The sequence below is a fragment of the Microcaecilia unicolor genome, chromosome 1 (assembly GCF_901765095.1).
Source record: "Microcaecilia unicolor chromosome 1, aMicUni1.1, whole genome shotgun sequence".
NCBI classification, from domain to species: domain Eukaryota; kingdom Metazoa; phylum Chordata; class Amphibia; order Gymnophiona; family Siphonopidae; genus Microcaecilia; species Microcaecilia unicolor.
This window is the reverse complement of record NC_044031.1, coordinates 358,305,815-358,326,882: the sequence shown is the minus strand read 5'-3', so window position 1 is coordinate 358,326,882 and position 21,068 is coordinate 358,305,815. Positions and strand designations below refer to the sequence as shown.

Sequence of the window (21,068 nt, the reverse complement as noted above, 5' to 3'; positions counted from 1 at the left end):
TCTTGTGAACAATAATTCAGGACATGAAATGTGATAGAGGTTATACTGTAACAACGATGTGGAGGATGATATAAGTCAATATATTTATTGTGTGTACTTGTTATAGTAATAAATAGCATTTGATACTAATTGAACAAAAAGCTAGAGATACTCTTCAAGGTCACTACCTACCTTGCTGGCCCAATTTGAAGATTACCACAGCTCTTGCCTTCCTATACACTGGCTCTTTCCCTCATCCAATCTGCTGCCTCACTCTGAATCACTTAGAATCTAACCCTCAATATTCAGCCAGCGTGGACTGTATGGTGACTGCTCGATGCCAGCATTCAGACTGGATATTTAATGCCAGCCCATATCCAGTGACTGACATTGAATATCCGGTTTCACTTTTGACTGCAGCAACTTAACTGGTTAAGCCAATATTCAGTGTTAACTGGTAAAGTGCTTAGCGGTGACAGTTAAGCCCACAATTTTTGTGGCCTATTTTAACCATTAAACCTAGGTGGCAGCACCTTATGCCTGGAATAGACTCCCTGAGCCTTTACGTCAATCTCCATCCCTGGCCACCTTCAAATCCGGGCTAAAGGCCTACCTGTTTGATGCTGCTTTTAATTCCTAACTTGTAACTTGTAATTCCTGCTTGTAACCTTTATCTTTTCTTCCTCTCTTCAGTAGTCCCTTTCCCCATATGTCCTATCTGTCTGTCCTACCCTTTCCCTTATTTGTCCTGTCTGTCTTGATTTAGATTGTAAGCTCTTTTGAGCAGGGACTGTCTTTTCTTCGTGTTAAATTGTGAAGCGCTGCGTACGACTGGTGGCGCTATAGAAATGATTGATAGTAGTAGTAGTAGTTAGGAACTAAAATGCTATATAACCTGCCAGGAGTCATCCCTGGCGGTTAAGTAGTTTTGAATATTGGCCAGTAAACGCATTGAACCTGCTATGAGTGGGAAAGTGCGGGGTACAAATGTAAGAAAAATAAAGAAAATAAATAAATAAATAAAATAAAATAAATTTTCCTCCACTGCTGACTATATTGCCTTCCCTAAGAACGTGCTGTAGAAACAGCAAAGCTTGACACAGTTCTATGAAATGGCTCATTTCCCATCAGAGTTGTGGGTCATTAATTGCACACATGTACCCATCAGGCCATCTCAAGAGAGATACTGCAACAGAAAAGTCTATCATTCACTATCACTGTCTGGCATCTGTCAGTCAACCAGCTTCAAATCTAGTTCACCACTGTGGGTCCTAACTTCAGCCAGTTCAATTTGTTTACAAGCCTCCTATGAGGAACCGTGTCAAAGGTTTTGCTGAAGTCCAAATAGACCACATCTAGCACGTGCCATCAATCCAGTTCTCTGGTCTCCTGGTCAAAGAAATCATTCAGATTTATTTGACATGATTTTCTTTTGGTAAAACCATGTTGCCTCAGATCTTGTAAGCCACTGGATTCTAGGAATTGTACTATCCTTCAATAGCACCTCCATAATTTTTCCAAAAACTAAAGACTTACCGACCTGTAGTTTCCACTGCTCTATCACCACTTTTGTGGAGAAGGACACATACGCCCTTCTTCAATCCTGTGGAAACTTCCCTGTCTCCAAGGATCTGTTATACAAATCTCTTTGAGCTCCTTCAATATTCTCAGATGTATCTCATCCATCCCTATGGCTTTGTCCACTTTCAGTTATTCCAGTTGTTATATCTACTCCACTCCCATATATGTCTTTTATCAGCCAACAGGGTCCTTCTCTGGGATTTTCTTCCGTGATCACAGAAGTGTTTGTTTAGTATGTCTACCTTTTCCTCATCACTCTCCATATATCAATTCTCATCAGCTTTCAGTCTTACAACTTTATTTCTAGCCTTCCTCCTTTCCCCAATATATCTGAAAAAAAGTCTTGTCACCTCTCTTTGTGTCTCTAGCCATTTTTTCTTCTGCCTGTGCTTTTCCCAGCTATATTTCTCTCTTCAGTCCTTTGAGTTTTATGTGGTATTCATTTCAATGTCTTCTTTCTGCATTCTTTTGTTCTTCATAAATACCACCTGTTTTGCATTTATTCCTTCAGACATTTGTTTGGTAAACAATATAGGTTTCCTTTTCCTCTAGCTTTTGTTTATTTTCCTTACATAAAGATCAGTTGCCATTTTTATTGCTCTTTTCAGCTTGGACCACTGACTTTCCGCTTCTCGTATATCCTCCCATCCTGCTAGCTCTTTCCTCAAGTACTCCCTCATTTTACTAAAGTCAGCATGTTTGAAATCCAGGACTTTTAATTTTGTTTGTCTACACTCCACTTTACCTCCTATATCAATCCATACAGTGTAATGTGTCTAATGTTCATGTAGGGGTACCCACATGGACACCAGATACATTTTCCCCATTTGTGAGCACTTCCACTTCTTTGGTGGGTTCTGTCACCGTTTGCCTGAAGAAAGCACTTTGAAAGGCATCCACTATCTCTCTACTTCTTTCTGATCCTGCAGATGGAACATTCCAATCTGCATCTGGCAAGATGAAATCTCCCCCCCACCCCCAAAAAAAGGAAAAGGTTTGGACAAGTTCCTGGAGGAAAAATCCATACTCTGCTATTGAGGCAGACATGGAGGGGCACAATCGAAAGGGACGCCCAAGTTTTGCTGAGGACATCCTTGCAAAACGTCCCAGTGGAGGGGCGGGGAAACCCGTATTATCAAAACAAGATGGATGTCCATCTTTCGTTTCGATAATACAGTCGGGGACGCCCAAATCTTGACATTTAAGTCGTCCTTAGAGATGGTCATCCCTAGACTTTGGTTGTTTCTGATTTTTGGAGATAATGGAAACCAAGGACGCCCATCTCAGAAACGACCAAATGCCAGCATTCGTAGTGCACTGGTCCTCCTGACATGCCAGGACACCAACCGGGCACCCTAGGGGGCACTGCAGTGGACTTCAGAAATTGCTCCCAGGAACATAGCTCCCTTACCTTGTGTGCTGAGCCCCCCAAAACCCACTACCCACCACTGTACACCACTACCATAGCCCTTAGGGGTGAAGGGGGGCACCTAGATGTGGGTACAGTGGGTTTCTTGTAGGTTTGGGAGGGCTCACATTTACCACCACAAGTGTAAGAGGTAGGGGGGGTGGGCCTGGGTCCACCTGGCTGAAGTACACTGCACCCACTAAAACTGAGGGACCTGCATACTGCTGTGATGGACCTGAGTATGACATTTGAGGCTAGCATAGAGGCTGGCACAAAAGATTTTTAAAGATGTTTTTTGAAGGTGGGAGGGGGTTAGTGACAACTGGGGGAGTAAGGGGAGGTCATCCCCGATTCTCTCCAGTGGTCATGTGGTCCGTTTGGGCACCTTTTTGTGCCTTGGTTGTAAGAAAAAATGGACTGGGTAAAGTCATTCAAGTGTTCGTCAGGGACGCCCTTTTTTTTTTCCATTAAGGGGCGAGGACGCCCTTATGTTAGGCACGCCCAAGTCCCGCCTTCGCTATGCCTCAGACACACCCCCGTGAACTTTGGTTGTCCCCGCGACGGAAAGCAGTTGGGGATGCCCAAAATCGGCTTTCGATTATGCCGATTTGGGCGACCCTGTGAGAAGGACGCCCATCTTCCAATTTGTGTCGAAAGATGGGCGTCCTTCTCTTTCGAAAATAAGCCTGATAGGGAAGTCACTGTTTGCCCTGGAATTGCTAGCATGGAATGTTGCTACTGTTTTGGTTTCTGCCAGGTACCTGGATTGGCCACTGTTGGAAACAGGATACTGGGCTTGATGGACCATTAGTCTGACATAGTATGGCTACTCTTATGTTCTTATTCCATTTCATCCTAGACCTAAGAGCCAAAGAATAGTTCAGAATGGTTTCCCTGGGCACCTTAATCCCCATGATTCAGGTAAATGGTTGGCTATGCTCTCCGGACTTAAAGAATGTTTACACCAGTGCGTTTTTACTAGCAAAAAAGGTGCTGGTACTCAAATGCTAGGCCACCCGTCAGGGGTGAGGTTATCACTGAGGGACCCACCCCACACTAGCCAGGCCCCCTGCAAGCAGTCACAGAATCTTTGACAAGGCAGAATTGGTGTGTAGAACCTGAGCTCTTTCATTAAAACTTGGGGTCCATCAGTCAATTTTAGCAGACAATGGAAAAGGTACCGGTACTCAGTACCCCCAAGTACCCCCTCAAAAAAAGCCCTGGTTTACACCCACATACAGATACATCCCAGCCATAGGATGTATCTTAAATTTCAAGTAGGGAAACACCATTTCCAGTACTGTGTCCTGCCCTTTGGCCTCACGCTAGCTCCCAGGGTTTTTACAAGATGTCTAGTGGTAATCATAGCATTGCTACTGGAAGTGCATGTGTTTCTCTACTTGGACAATTGGCTGATAAAGAACACATTAAAGGAAGTAGCTAGGAATCAATGTGCAGAACTATTCGGGTGATAGAGCTATTACCCAAGGTCCCATCTTATCACTGTACAGAGATTGTAATTCATAGGAGCCCTGTTAGACACAGTTAAGGTCCAATCCTTCCTTCCATCACAGTGTGCTAACGCATTGGTCAATATTGAGCTGCAAGTTCAGAAGGTCACAGCTTGGCAGATACTGAGCTTGCTAGACCACATGGATTCTACAGTGCATGTCACACCTTTGGCACATCTCCATTTGAGACCAGCCTAGTGGACCCTAGCTTCTCAGTGGTTATGGAGGTGAATTTGTTTGTGTTATATTGAGATGTAAGTATAAGACACTGTGTTTTTTCAGCATTAAGTTTTAATTGAAAGGCATTCGCCCAAGAATGCATAATTTGGAAGCTGTGGTTGGTAATATCCATAATTTCCAATAAATTATGTTTGAATGGGATATAGATCGTTACATCATCTGCATATACGTATGGATTGAGGCCTTGACTGGACAATATCTTGGCCAAGGGCGTCATCATAAGGTTGAAGAGCATTGTGGAGAGTGGAGATCCCTGGGGAACTCCGCATTCCGGTATCCATAGAGCTGACGTATTAGAGTTAAATTTTACTTGGTAAGATCTTGCAGTTAAAAAATCTCTAAACCAATTGAGAACGTTGCCTCCAATTCCGAAGAAGTCCAGAATATTTAATAAAATTTTATGGCTTATCATGTCGAATGCACTGGACATGTCGAATTGAAGGAGGAATATGTTATTGCCAGTTGCTATTGATCGTTTGAATTTAGTGAGAAGAGTGGATAATACTGTTTTGGTACTGTGGTTAGACCGAATTCCTGACTGAGAATCATGGAGAATTGAGAATTTATCTAGGTATTCAGTGAGTTGTTTGGTCACCATACCTTCCATTAACTTGGTTATCAGGGGAATAGATGCTATTGGGTGGTAATTAGTTAAGTCATCTGTGTTTTTCTTTGGATCCTTGGGTATAGGGGTGAGTAAAATATTTCCTTTATCCTTTGGGAATAGTCCATTTTGTAGCATATAATTCATATGAAGCGTGAGGTCGGATATAAATTGTTGAGGAGCTGAATTTAGAAGCTTGTTAGGACATATGTCTAGTTTGCAATGGGATTTGGCAAACGTCTTGAGCATTTGGGAGATGGAATCATCCAAAAGTGTATTGAAATTAGTCCAGGTTCTAACTGCTGGATGTTCACCAGGTAATGAGTCTAGGCAACCAAGAAATTTTACGTAATCTATGGAATTAATAGGTAACGTGAGTCGTAACATCACACAGAATGAAGAGTCTCTTCTGCATCCCAGTTTTCAGGCCCTAGCCCTCACAGCCTGGATATTGAGAGGTTAGATTTTCACTCTCTCCATTTGAAAGAGGGTGTTTCCCATGTCCTGCTTGCTTCTAGGAAGGATTCCACTAAAAGGAAAACTATTTTAGTGGAAGAGGTTTGCCGCCTGGTATGATTGTATCTCCTTCACTTATGCCCAGGCTGGGCTAACTCTATGTCAGAACCATGGCTGCGTCAGTAGTCCACCTAAGATCAGCCTCTATTGAGGAAATCTGCAAGACTGTGTTGTGGTCTTCTGTCCACACATTCACACTTCACTACTGAATTAAACAAAATTTGTGACACAACAGCTGGTTTGGCCTTCCTAGGTCCTTTTTGCTTTTCCCCCCACCTCCCCAAAAACATGTTCTAGGCCTTCACCTGATGCATGCCTCGATTGTCCCTATCTTAATTTTAGTCAACCTGATAGCTAGAGAGATTCCCACATATGAAAATATAATGTCCTGCTTGTCCTCGGAGAAAGCAAAATTACTCATCTTTAGCAGTTGTTCTCTGAGAACATCAGGACACATATTTTCACATACCTGCCATCCTCCCCTAGGAGTTGTATTCTCTCAGCTATTGTACTATACTGCTTGGTCCCATGTGCACTACAGCTTCCAAAGCTTCTACTACTAGAAACTGGGGAGTGCATCTGCACTGGACTCCGTCAGATGACACCACTCACATGTGAGAATATGTGTCCTGCTGTCCTCGGATAACATCCAACAGCTTTACAGTGGTGTCTGAATTCAAAAAAGCATGGGACAAGCAAAGAGGATCTCTAAGGGAAGGGATAGTAGAGATTAATAAATGATATAGATGGGCAGATGGTATGGATGGGCTATGTGGCTTTTATCTGCCATCATTTTCAATGTTTCTGTGTTAAGAAAGTATGTGTTAAGAAGTAGGTGCATTCATTGCAGTCATCACTCATGGATACCTTTACCTGCATGCTGATAGCTTTGCTTTTATTATTTTTTAAAGAAAAACTCTGCATGAAGATTTCTGCCTGCTTGCTCTGTGCGTATTTATTTTGGCACAAAACTGCATGCATTTTTCAATCCCTTGTCCTTTCCCTGAACCAGGACTGCCTCTGTTATCCATGAGTAAAGGGTACATGTTGTTCAAACAAATACCTAATTTTACCCCCAGACAACTTGAGCTATAATTTCCAGAGTTTAAATGTTTCGTTTATCCATGGGAAGGGATCTGAATATTGTGCTCCTTATGTCAGAAAAAATTCTAGTTCCCTATAAACATTCACCATACTCAGTCCTCACAAGCAACAGTCTCGTATATGAGAATAAAAATACTCCTTGGGATTCAAATAATAACAAATGATTGTGGTATTGAAAAAGCCATGAATTGAAATTAAAACATAATGGCACATAAACTTGATACTGATGTCTTCCTTTCTCTAACTTCTTACTAAAAGAAGGCTACAAAACTATTCTTACAACCTTGCAGAGGTGAAAAAAATATTTTGTTTTGATTAATCAAAATGAGTAACTTATGATAGACCATACAAAAATTTCACATTTCCCCTTACCTTCCCTGATGATTCAATGCCTCGGATAGTACAGATGTATACCACTGCCCATGCTGTGGCCAAGCACAGAACCATCCCCCAATGTAAAGAGCCACAGTCCATGATATCAGAGGAAATATTTAATGTTTTCCTATACCAGAAGTAATTCACTGGAGTACTTTTACTGCATTCATCTATGTACTCTGCAAATCAAAGGACAAGAGGCATAGGTGTAGATATTCAAAAGCAGCTTTCCGAGAGCAAGAAATGACATATGATTATTTATCCTGATAATCAAATAAAAAAAAGTCCCATATTTGAATGACCAAAGTGCTAAGCAAAAACCTGAATACAGCATAAAAAAGAGGATAACAAATCTGCATATAATATATGCAAACTGCTTTGTTGTACTACAGAAAAGTGGTATAACATATTCATGACCCCCTTAACTCTCTTTTAATGTCTATAGGGTAGTTTATCTGCTATGGTTAGTTTTGGTTCCAAACTTAGAATCTGGGTTTAGGTCCTCTTTGGTATCTTATAGCACACAACTACAGAGATGGAGAAACCTCTATACAAAAGTTATATCATGTGGATATACTCCCAACAAATCTTTTTTTCTTTTTTTAATTTGCAATGTGCTCAGTGTATTACAATTGACCACAACCAATATCTTAGTAATAGCACTGTTCCAACATCATTGCACAGGAGTCCGCCTACCTGCCATTCATAGTAATTAATAGACAGTTGTTCACATTCAGTGGAATAGATGTAAAAAAAAACACTTAACTTAGTAGGCACCAGTAGATAAGTTCCTGTGCTGGGATAGGTGCGCCGAATGTTCACGATGACTCCCCTGGTCAATGTAATACCAAATTTCTTAGTGAAACCACTTCCCCTGTACATTTCTAAGTCAGGCCTTTCAGCTGAAAGAATTGAAGAATTATTGAGTGGAGACAGGTTGTTTGAGCCCAATGAACAGATCATTGGATCTGATTGGTCTGAGATCTCTCGATTCCATCTTGTCATTTGGACTGAATTCCACATCAAAACGCTCGTTGAATACTGTCATGTCAAGAGAGTACCACGGGGCCTCAGATGGAACAAGGAACCAAGGTTCCTGGTTGATAAGGAGTTTGTTTTGAAATGGAATGAGGTTATAACACAGTGCTCTCTTGACCTAATGCTCCTGACAATTGATAAATTACAAATTGAATTGTCTAGACATCAGCAGGAGCTATCCAGTCGACTGGAGGGGCTGCGAACGTTAGGCATGGAATCATCTTATGATACACAATATCAAGCACATATTCAAACTATGGACAAATACAAGCTGGAAATATGGGTGCAAAAGATTGCTAAATATATGAGAGATGAGAATGATTATACATGTGGTTACGTGTACCCATGAATGAACGTGAACCGGCGATCAAAAAGATACAGGAAAATGAAGAAAGTTGGTTTTGTGAATACATCCAGCGACTCCTCGGGGGATGAAATTGGGGAGGCTGTACTGGGTGATAACACCTCAACGAGACCACTACCAGGGAACATGGATCTAGCCTCTACAAATGCACAACCACCATCATCCTTCAGTTCTTCTTCCTCTTCTTCTTTTTTATAGATAGGTGCCAATCCATCAACGGCCCCCAGCCAGGTTCAGTTGTGATCGAGCAGAAATTGACGGCCTCACAGGGATCAAAGAACCTAGTCTTCAATCTGTCCTCCAAACAATTTTCATGCATACAGCTAGAAGTACTACAATTAGGACTCTCATTTGTCCCTGCTTCCAGATATGATGCTTTTGAAAAACATCTTCTTCATCACTTCTTTAGGAAACTCAGACTGCGTCTGTATTTCGATCAACAAAACAACAACATAGATGTCGCTGCTGATGAAACTACAACTTTTATGTCCACCCATAAGCTTTCTTTGGTATGGATACCAACCGGTCCATTGGACCCGAATCTGGAGATGTTTCAACAGCTAGTGCTTCAGGATCTAGAACATATAGAATCCAAGCAGAATCGATTTTACCATAATCTGACTTATATGCAAAGACAAACGCTAGATGATCTGATTGCAGATAAATCTATTATGATAACCTGCACTGACAAAAGTGGTGGTGTGGTGGTATTGGATCGATCTGACTATCAAGCAGAAGCTCATCGACAGCTCATGGACATTGAATTTTATTCACGTTTTGATCGAGACCCGGGCAGTCAATTTCAATATAACATCAAGGCTCTTTTACTCTTGGCAGCTGACAGAGGAATCATTACGACCAGAGAATATCGATATTTATATAGGGAATATCCGAGGACACCTGTCATCTATTTTCTGCCGAAAATACATAAATCACTTCAACACCCCGGGGAGACCGACTGTGTCTTGCACTAAGACCTTGAATGAACCCTTGTCTCAATTTTTGGACTTTCATGTTCAAACTAAGGTCCCTTTGATCCCTTCCTATCTTAAGGATTCTTCACATTTGATACGGATCCTCCAAGAACTAAATCTACCCACCACCTCTGTACAATTGGTGACCCTAGATGTGGTCTCTTTATACACTAAGATCCCACAGGATAAAGCACTTGCACTCATTAGTTATCATCTTCACGAGACAGACATCACTCTAGAGAAAATAATGTTTCTCGAACAAATAGCTCAGATAGTGATTTGTCAGAATTATTTCCAATTTGAGGATATATTTTTTCTACAAACACAGGGAGTTGCAATGGGGACAACGGTAGCTCCAACCATTGCTTGCTTATATTTGGCTGAATTTGAGAAAAACAAAACACAGTGTGAATCCCGTTTGCACACTTACAACCACTGCATGTATGCTCATATATTGAAAGTGAGAGGAAAAGACCTCATACTACTGTGGCTCTACTCGGTTACTTTTAACCGGAAAAATACTGTTAGCACACAGTTAAAAAGTAATCATAGGCAAAAAAAACTCTCATTAACTCTTAACAACGTGATGCAATAATCAAAATCAAAAACCACTTATCTTGATTAGACAGCATTCAATCTGTGCTCTGCTGCTCCGTGAATATTTTCAGAGAGTGAGGTCCCGACGGACCCGTTTCGCTGCTGCTTTTTCAAGGCTTTTGAACTTTGCGGGTGTTCAGTGTTAGATGATGTCATGACGCAGTGACCCACACTTTCTAGATTGATGGAGCTTTAAATAGCTGAGGCTCCATTTTGCCAGCTGGCTTCGCAGGACTTTTGAATTTGCAGCTCCCAGGGTACAGGAAAACTTTTGGATTCATGCACTGAACGACTGCGTTCCAGGTTTTTGAGTTCTTATTGTGGTTTTTACTGTTCCAGTTTGGACGATGAGGACCCTTGAAAAAGTAGCAGCGAAACGGGTCCGTCGGGACCTCACTCTTTGAAAATATTCCTGGAGCAGTGGAGCACAGATTGAATGCTGTCTAATCAAGATAAGTGGTTTTTGATTTTGATTATTGCACCACGTTGTTAAGAGTTAATGAGAGTTTTTTTGCCTATGATTACTTTTTAACTGTGTGCTAACAGTATTTTTCCGGTTAAAAGTAACCGAGTAGAGCCACAGTAGTATGAGGTCTTTTCCTCTCATTTTCAATATATGAGCATACATGCAGTGGTTGTAAGTGTGCAAACGGGTTTCACACTGTGTTTTGTTTTACAACGAAGGTATTGTGAATCGGATCTAATTTTGAAGCACATAAGTGTGAATTCGAGAAAAAACATCTATGCTCTTCCGCGTTTGTCCCCTACATCTGCCTGTGGAGAAGATTTATCAACGATGTCCTACTGATCTGGTCGGGAAGTGATTCATTACTTCAACAATTTTGAGGATATCAACACTCAGAATAACCTGATTTAGTTTACCTCTACATTGGGGGGGGGGGGGGGGGGGGAGACGACTCGAATATACTTTCTGGATATTGAGATTAATTTGGAGTCCACAACCATCTACACGTCTGTATTTAGGAAACCTGTGGATTCAAACTCGCTCCTACATTATAAAAGTCACCATCCATGGCCTTTGAAGAATGGGATCCCAGTTGGTCAAGTCCTCCGGATTAAGCGACTTTGTGCTTCACAGGGGAGTTTTCATCTTCATGCTAGGGAGCTGGCTGCGCGATTTAAAGATAGAGGTTACCCTGGTAAAGTCATTAAAAAAGCATTTAAATGGGCCAGAAATGCCCAGCGTGACTGGTTGTTGCACCCACCAGCGATTAGGAATATTGATAAGATTAGTTTAACTTGCATCCTCCCATACTCACGCCAAGCTGTATCAATTAAAGATGTTATAATTTAACATTGGCCCCTGTTATCTATTCATGGAATTCATCAGCTACCTTATTTTGCACATACCAGGAGTCGGAACTTGGGGGAAATTTTTGTCAACTCAAGGATGCAGCAACTTATCACAGATGAACCCACGGGCCATAAACCATGTCTTAACTACGTTTATTGCAGGTTTGTTTGGGAGACTCTCCATGTTCAACATCCGAAAACTGGGCGGGTATTCAAGTTTACTACATCCACAAACTGTAACTCCACACAGGTCATTTATGACATTCAATGCCCGTGCAACAAATGGTACATCGGCCAGACAAAAAGAAGTGTAAAACAGCGTATTGCTGAGCATGTCAGCAATATTCGTGTCCGGAAAAGAGATGCTTCTCTGGTTGAGCATTGGGAACAGATGAAGCATTCAGAACAGGATTTTAAATATGTAGTACTCTCAAATATGTGTGACAAATGGGGGGGGGGGGGGGGGGGGGGGGGGGATGTGCCATCTCTTCTAATGAAAAAAGAACAACAGTTCATTTACTGCTGGAACACAGTGACATCTGAAGGTCTCAACAGGGAGACTGAATGGAGTAAGCTAATTTAAGTTTTCCCGCCAAGATCCTATATAAACTAGCAGGGCGCATGCGCTGGTGTCCTTGTTCAGCTGTCAGACTTGATAGACTTGGTAAGACTCGAGTTCAGATCTCCACAGCATAAAATTTTCTTGAACTATTATTGCACAAGAATTTGGAAGTCTCTCATAAAAGTATGATTAAATGAAAATTGAGACTTCAGTATTGATTCTAACAGCTTTTTCAGCCTCCATCCTCCTGAAGACGCTACGGGCAAAACATGGTCCATGTAGGGGACAAGAGACTGTGACAGTATACTGATCCATGAAGCTTTGTTTTTAAATGCACAGGGGAAGTGGTTTCACTAAGAAATTTGCTATTACATTGACCGAGGAAGTCATCGTGAACATTCGGCGCACCCAACATAGGAGCTTATCTACTGGTGCCTACTAAGTTAAGTGGGGTTTTTTTACATCTATTCCACTGAATGTGAACAACTGTCTATTAATTACTATGAATGGCAGATAGGAGGACTCCTGTGCAATGATGTTGGAATGGTGCTATTACTAAGATATTGGCCGTGGTCAACTGTAATACACTGAGCACATTGCAAATTAAAAAAAGATTTGTTGGGAGCATATCCACATGATATAACTTTTGTATAGAGATTTCTCCACCTCTGCAGTAATGGTTAGTTTTGGGCCTATAGGCTATAGGGAAGTTAAGTTAAATTAGGCTTTGCTTCCTAGCTGTCCAGACCAGGCCTGAACTGAATTGTGTTTTTAGGAGAATTAAGCTGTCAGCATTATTGATGCTGGTGTACCACAGAGCATTGCAATGTGGAGCTGGACTGTTTACTCTAGGTGAGATCATGGGACAGAAGAACCACGGTGCTAGGTCAGTAGGGTCATGATTATCTCGGACAAATATGTCTGCCCATGAAGGTGGTCAGAGGGTAGGTCTGTAGAGACTCCCCTTTGATGTGCCCATCAAAGAATGGGTTGTAAATGCTTAAGCTGACTAGGCCTTTCATCATAGGACCAATTCCCATTACGCTGGACCAATCATTAATTGCCAAGCTCCATTACTACCATGTTAGCCTGTCAACAACCAATAACAGGACATACTATTAATGGGTATAGAGACAAATCCTATATATCATGGGATATCTTGGATATGAATGGGAGAGAGTGAGAGTGGGTGTAAGAATGAAAGTAAGAGTAATAGTGAGAGAGTGGCAGACAGAAAGAATGACTAAGTTGGAGTATGTGAAAAATGGCAGACTCCAACCCAGCAGAGGGACTGGAAAGAAGTGCCATGGAAAAATAAGTGTTGCCAAAGAGGGGGGGGAGCAAGGATCTCTCCCTAGGTAAAGGTGAGACATTCCTATTCAGATTGAGCTAACATCAGAAGTGCTGCTGAATTGAGATTCTTTTTTTTAAATCTTTTTGGAGTAGTACTGGCCTGACAACTAGCAAAGTCTAAGTCCATTAACCAAACTGGGGGTAAGCTACAGTAAATATGTGGTATTGACTCTATATGGAAACATTAAACATAACATCTTATTGAAAGACAGAGATTGTAAGTTTCTACATATTTCTTTAATCAGACCTTAATTAAATTTGTTAATTAATCTTTGTACCTATTAATTTGAGCTAAATATAGACAAGCTGATGCCACACATTTGGAATCTTTTACTAAAGATTAGCTCGAGCTATCTGCAGCAGGGCCCATAGGAATAATTTGGACACTGCTGCAGATAATTTGAGCTAATCTTTAGTAAAAGACCCCCACTGAGTGCCAATTCAACAACAGCATCTGTGTACCAAGACGCCATTATAGAATACTAGCATAAGTTGGAATTGGCGCACCTACTTTAGGCACAAATATTTATATAAGGTCTATGGCTGGCATAAATGTTAGCTCCAAAATGCAACACCTTAGCATGTAACTTACAGTATTCTGTAATTTATGCGCATAAATGTTGGTCCTGATCATGCTCTACTCATGGTCCTCCCCTGTGAACATTCCCTTAGAAATATGTGCTGAGAGCTATACACAAAAATTATAGAATAGCGGGGAGAACTCAGTTAGCACTTACATCCATAAGTGCACACTTACATAAGTGTTAGCATTCTATAAATTTACACGTACAATCAGTGCAAACATTTAGGCATCAAGTTACAGAATTATGTGGTTAGTACCCAGGTGACCACCCTGGTACTGACCAAATAATTCATGGGTGGAGTTGGGGAAGAACCAGCACAGACCATATTCAGTGCTGGTTCCCACATAACTAACCGGGCAAGAAGGACCACCCACAAGACAATCTGTGTAACTTGTATGAGAAGAATAAGTGTTGGTGATGAGAAGTCACAGAATATACTTGAAATTGCACGTTTTTCATTGAATGTTTTGTAGAATTCATACAATGTCAGACAAACATTTTTGTAATTTGTAAAAAGTGGTCAACTTTAAAACTTATAGGCAGTGCATGATTTCCTAAAACTATCTAGTTTGTAAGTTTTAATAACTTTTGCAAAGATTTTTCAGCTAGTCCCCCACTTTTACAGGTTACCAATTATATTCTTATTTTTTGTGCTGGAATCAGAGCATTTTTGTTTGCTAGTTAAGAAAATATTTCTGAAAATTAAAATAACTTTTGATATAATAATTTTTGTCTTCCAGCACTAATTTTCTATGAAACTATAAGTGAGAACAGTCACATAAACAGGTTTAATAGATTCTACATATAAGCAGTCCAAGGTATTATTTAACAAAACTGATTTTTCCAGATTTGACTTTTGCTAACAGTATATGTCATAAGGAATTTGCTAAATATTTACCTTGAAAAAAGTTCATTATGAAGAAACCCTCTAACAGGTACCATGGTCAGCATTTTTTTTAAACACTACCTACAGCAGTCAAAAAATATCCAGCCATTCAGAACTGCTATCCAGATAGTGGGTGGTGCTGAATATCCAGATACGATGATCAGCGCTTAAACTTATTTGGATAGTAGCGATATTCAGTCTCTTATCTAGATAAACTGAGTATCTTAGGACAGCTTTCTGTTATAAGTTATCCAGATACATTATCAGAATAGCAGACTGCATATTGCCAGTATCTGGATAAGTTCTGGGAACGCAATGGTTCCTCCCACACTTCACCCTGGCACTATCTGCATGCACCTTCATTCTAAAACAGGCACATAAATGTAAGCACCACTTGTGTGCTTAATTTTAAAGAATACTCTCAGCCACACATAAATATCCAGTGTACCTGAATGTAACTCACCTTGAGCTACTACTGAAAAAAGGTGTGAGCAAAATCCAAATAAATCAATAATAAATAAATAAATATAGATGCATACTTATACATGTAACTGGTAGCAGCATGCTGCACTATTCTATAATTTATGCATGCATATGGGAATACACATAAATGCAAGGGAATGTTTATGAGGAATGGCATGAGTGGGGCATCGATGGGGCAAACATTTATAGAATACTGTAATTTACATGCTTAAATGTTCCATTTATGCTACTGCCTTTATGCCAGCCATAGACTTGGTCTAAATATTCTTGTATACATTTAGGCACACCGGTGCCAACTTATTATGGTGTCTGTAGGTGTACTTATAGAATAGGTGCACTGCTTACAGAATTATGCTACCTAAATTATGGTGTCTACTTATAGAATTGCCCTCATAATACAGAAATGGTTTGAAAGGATATTCTGAGGCACTGCCCAGATAGTAGCTCTGAATATCTTGGTCAGCTGTACTTAATCGTCCCTTCATTACGCCACATCTGTTTTGATAATATCCAGACAAGAATTTTTAGTATAAATTGACCCTTACATTGGAATTCACTGTTATCATATCGTCACTTGGAACATACTCTTGCAAAATTCAAAATCAAGCTTAAAACCTTTCTATTTAAAGATGCCTTTGGTTCAGAGTTAGTCCAGTTCCTAGCCTGTCTCTCTCTATGATTTGGTTAAGTACATAAGTAATGCCATACTGGGAAAAGACCAAGGGTCCATCGAGCCCAGCATCCTGTCCACGACAGCGGCCAATCCAGGCCAAGGGCACCTGGCAAGCTTCCCAAACGTACAAACATTCTATACATGTTATTCCTGGAATTGTGGATTTTTCCCAAGTCCATTTAGTAGCGGTTTATGGACTTGTCCTTTAGGAAACCGTCTAACCCCTTTTTAAACTCTGCTAAGCTAACCGCCTTCACCACTTTCTCCGGCAACGAATTCCAGAGTTTAATTATACGTTGGGTGAAGAAAAATTTTCTCCGATTTGTTTTAAATTTACTACACTGTAGTTTCATCGCATGCTCCCTAGTCCTAGTATTTTTGGAAAGCGTGAACAGACGCTTCACATCCACCTGTTCCACTCCACTCATTATTTTATATACCTCTATCATGTCTCCCCTCAGCCGTCTCTTCGCCAAGCTGAATAGCCCTAGCCTCCTTAATCTTTCTTCATAGGGAAGTCGTCCCATCCCCGCTATCATTTTAGTCGCCCTTCTCTGCACCTTTTCCAATTTTACTATATCTTTCTTGAGATGCGGCGACCAGAATTGAACACAATACTCAAGGTGCGGTCGCACCATGGAGCGATACAACGGCATTATAACATCCTCACACCTGTTTTCCATACCTTTCCTAATAATACCCAACATTCTATTCGCTTTCCTAGCTGCAGCAGCACACTGAGCAGAAAGTTTCAGTGTATTATCGACGACGACACCCAGATCCCTTTCTTGGTCCGTAACTCTTAACGTGGAACCTTGCATGACATAGTTATAATTCGGGTTCTTTTTTCCCACATGCATCACCTTGCACTTGCTCACATTAAATGTCATCTGCCATTTAGCCGCCCAGTCTCCCAGTCTCGTAAGGTCCTCTTGTAATTTTCACAATCCTGTTGCGATTTAACAACTTTGAATAACTTTGTGTCATCAGCAAATTTAATTACCTCGCTAGTTACTCCCATCTCTAAATCATTTATAAATGCAAATACTGTAATCTGGACCTGGCAGACCAATACCCCCTTACCCTTCTCCACTCAGTCTTTCTCTGTCTTATCAATATTGCAGTTCCTTTCCTCTGTGCTTGAAATGTTAACTACTGCAAACCACTCGGTGACTACTTATGATGAAGTGTATCAAGATTAAATAAAACTTGAAACTTAGGTCTGTTATCCAGATTAATGCTTTTGAATATTGACCCGTTTCCTATTTCCCCAACATCACCAAATTATTAAAAGGTATGAAAAATTAATTACCTGTTTGGTTGTCGTTTACAGGGCAGGATTTCCAAGGAAGGGGATCTTGAAAGGAGTGAAAGAAATACCATAGCACCCAGGCTAAAATGGTGTTGTAATACAAGCCCACCAAGAAAGACACAAACAAAGAACTAATACCTGCAAAACAAGTAGCAAAGTATTGATGTTGTAAGTTCAGTGTATTAAATGAGTATATATAATATATTTTTAGTGGAGACAACTAAGAAACTGAAGACCTGAAGAATTTAACAAGCAATTTTAGCATAAATTCATAATTTGTGACTCCAATTCATGCAGCTTACCTGTTGTCTCCTAAATAAAGAAAATAAGAATGAAGGCATGAATGACAGGGCATCCCAAGCCTGTCAGTGAATCTGATGAAACTTGAAAAACTCAAAATAACCAAATCAACATATGTTCAAAAAAAGGAGGAAAAGACCTCATAAAACTGGTGCAAAGTCCTTGAATTGCTTAAAACATTTTTTTCTTGATCAATCATGGCTACAACCAGTTAAAAAGTAATCATTGGTCAGAAAAACCTCCTTTATAGTGTTCAAACCAATCAAAAAGGGTTCTTTGTAAACCCAAATCTTAACTATAATCTGTGCTATTTGTACTTAAGTAGCACACTTAGGGCCCTGTTTACTAAGGTGCACTAGCGTTTTTAGTGCATGGTAAAAATGAGTGTAAGCTAATGCTAGAGACACCCATACATTCCTGTGGATGTCTTTAGCGTTAGTGCGCATTAATTTTTATTGCGCTGTAGGGGACCCTTTTACAAAGCAATGGTAAGCCCAACACAGGCTTACCGCTTGCAAAAAGGGAATTACGCTGGGTTACTGCAGCAGCCCGGCGGTAGTTCCCTCCCCCAGTGCACACCATTTCCAGCGCTAGAAAAATATTTTTATTTCTGTAGCACCGGTATGTACCTGGCGGTAATTGCACAGTGCCGCATGCTGCACAATTACCGCCAGGGTAGCGTAGGAGCCCTTAGTGCCACCTCAATGGGTGGTGATAAGTGCCCCCACCCAAAATGGGCGTGTGGCAAGTGCTTCACTTGCTGCATGTCCATTTAAAAAAAAAAAATCCCTGCCTTTTATCCGCTGCGATAAAAGTGGGCCTCAGAACATGTCAAAAACACAAGCCAATGCCACTGCAGGCCCCCTTTTGCTGTAGCTTCATAAAAAGGATCCCTAAAAATGTTAGCACACCTATAGCACGGCTTACTAAACAGGCTTTTAGCTTTAATTGAAATCTTGCAGCAAAAGCACTCTTCTTCCATACAGAAGAACAGAGCCAGCAATATATAGCGAGAGCAACTGCACATTGTGGTCTCCAGAAGAAGCTGTTGGCAAAATGGGTTCCCTTCGAGGCCGTCACCATCTAGCCTCATAGCTCAAGTGGAGCAGTGCTGCGTTCAAAGCAGCAGCCATATGGAAGAGTAGTGTTTTTGCTACAAGACTTCAATTAAAGCTACAAATAGCACAGATTTTATCTATTTGGGTTTACAAAGAGCACTTGATTGGTTTGAACACTATAAAGAAGGTTTTTCTGACCAATGATTACTTTTTAACTGGTTGCAGCCATGATTGATCAAGAAACAGTGTTTTAAGTGATTCAAGGACTCTTGCACCAGTTTTATGAGGTCTTTTCCTTTGAATATTCATTATATTTTGATTTGGTTATTTTGAGATTTTCAAGTTTCATCAGATTCACTATTTTGATTTTAGGTAGCATTTACAAGTATTCTAGTGAATAAGATCTTGTGTGTTGATTTTTGTCTGGAGATTCTACAGTCAGTTGGTTATCAGGATCTCTGCAATGAATATATTTGAAATAGATGCATACATTGGAGATCAGGCACATGCAGATAGATCACATGCATATTTTATATATTTTTTATTTTTAAAAGTTATATTCCACCAAATACTAAGTGGCTATTTTAAATATCCGGATGCAAAGCTTGGTTATGCCCAGTTTGGATTATTGCAGTTCGATTTTTTTTTTTTTTTTGGTTTACCACAGACTTCATTAAGGTTACTTGAAATGCTGCTGCACGAGTCATTGGAGGTTATTGAAGATGGAACATAACCCCTTTGCTTTCTAAGCTTCATCTGTTACAAGTTGATTAGATTTTAGTTTTGGTTGTTAAGGCCTTACATGATGAAGCTCACCCAGCTATCTCCTCTTGTTTGAAGATTTATAGGTGCTCAGGGTAAATGTCTTTTGGAGATTCCTACTTTTCAACAAGTTAAGGGGGTCTTTTACTAAGGTGTGCTAATGTTTTTAGCTGGCGCTAAACACTGATACGCCCATAGGACTATATTAGGCATCTCAGCGTTTACCACCAGCTGATTTTTAGTGCACCTTAGTAAAAGACCCCCTAAATTAGAGGGCAGAGTAAGAATGTTTTTAAAGTTGGTCCGTCTACATGGAATGAATTGCTCTTGGAAACAAGGTAGGTAACTTCTTTGTTATCATTTAGGAAACAGCTTAAGACACATTTGTTTAATCAAGCTTTTTTATATTAACAGTATTATTGAGTACTAGTAAAAAAGGCCCGTTTCTGCCTCTGATGAAACGGGCGCTAGCGGGCACGGGAGTCCCTTCCCCTCCCCTTTCGCTATTCTCCCTGGTGGTCTAGAGGTACCTGTTCAGTCGGGGCAGGAAAGAAAGAGCCCCCTCTTTCCTGCCCGTAGCGGTGGTGCTAGCTGCCTTGCTGCATCGTGTGTGAGTCCGGCTCTCGGCGTTTCAAAATGGCCACCGAGAGTTGAAGTCTCGCGAGGCAGCTTCAACTCTCAGCAGCCATTTTGAATCACCAAGAGCTGGACTCAGACACGATGCAGCCGGGCAGCTAGCAGCAGCGCTCCGGGCAGGAAAGCGGGGGTTCCTTCGTTCCTGCCTGAGCGAACAGGTACCGCTAGACCACCAGGGATAGTGGCGTAAGGGTAGGGGAGGTGACAGGGGGGAGGGAAGGTGATGAGGGGAAGAGTGTGCTACTGGGCGGGGCGGTACCTTGAAAGGGGCGGGGGGCGATGGGGCGAGAGGTCCGGGTTGATGGGCACGTCGGCGGCGGCTGGGATTTCTTGGAAGGGAGGAGTAGGGAAACACGCTCTGCGTGTTTCCCTACTGCTCCCCGTGCGTTCATTTGCCTTGTTTTCTTGTTCCGCCCTCTACGTCATCACGTGTAACGCGAGGGTGGGGCATGAAGACATGGTGAGTGTTGTGGCTTCACCACCATGAACTTACGAACCGGTGTGTGAGTGCCTGCAGTGACGTCAGTGTCCTCAGAACGTTGAGGGTGCGTTTTATTATAGTAGATGTTTAAGAGATGACAAACAGTGATGTTTGATATTTGTTTATTGTTATTATGTGTATTATACTTTTATTCATAGAGGGGCCCTTTTACTAAGCCAAGGCAGTGCGAGTGTCTTTTGGGCGCACACTGGGTTAGTTTTTACCACAACCTGGAAAAAGGTCCTTTTTTTAAGAGGCCGGAAAATGGACATGCAGCAAAATAAAAACCAGCACGCATCCATTTTCAGTCCGAGACTTTATCACCATCCATTGATTTAGAGGTAAGGTCTCACTCACTACCCAGGCAGTAGGC

At 41.1% G+C, this 21,068-nt stretch overlaps 1 protein-coding gene across 1 annotated transcript in view; it reads right to left on the bottom strand.

Moving 5' to 3' along the window:
- LOC115474290 (sodium-dependent neutral amino acid transporter B(0)AT3-like) overlaps positions 1 to 21,068 on the bottom strand; it is a 157,551-nt gene that overhangs the window by 98,683 nt on the left and 37,800 nt on the right. Inside the window, exons 3-4 of the mRNA XM_030209699.1 lie at positions 17,459 to 17,596; positions 7,316 to 7,497 (exon numbers count right to left, since the gene is read on the bottom strand). Coding sequence (XP_030065559.1) covers positions 7,316 to 7,497; positions 17,459 to 17,596 — 320 coding nt within the window. The remainder of the gene's footprint in view (positions 1 to 7,315; positions 7,498 to 17,458; positions 17,597 to 21,068) is intronic.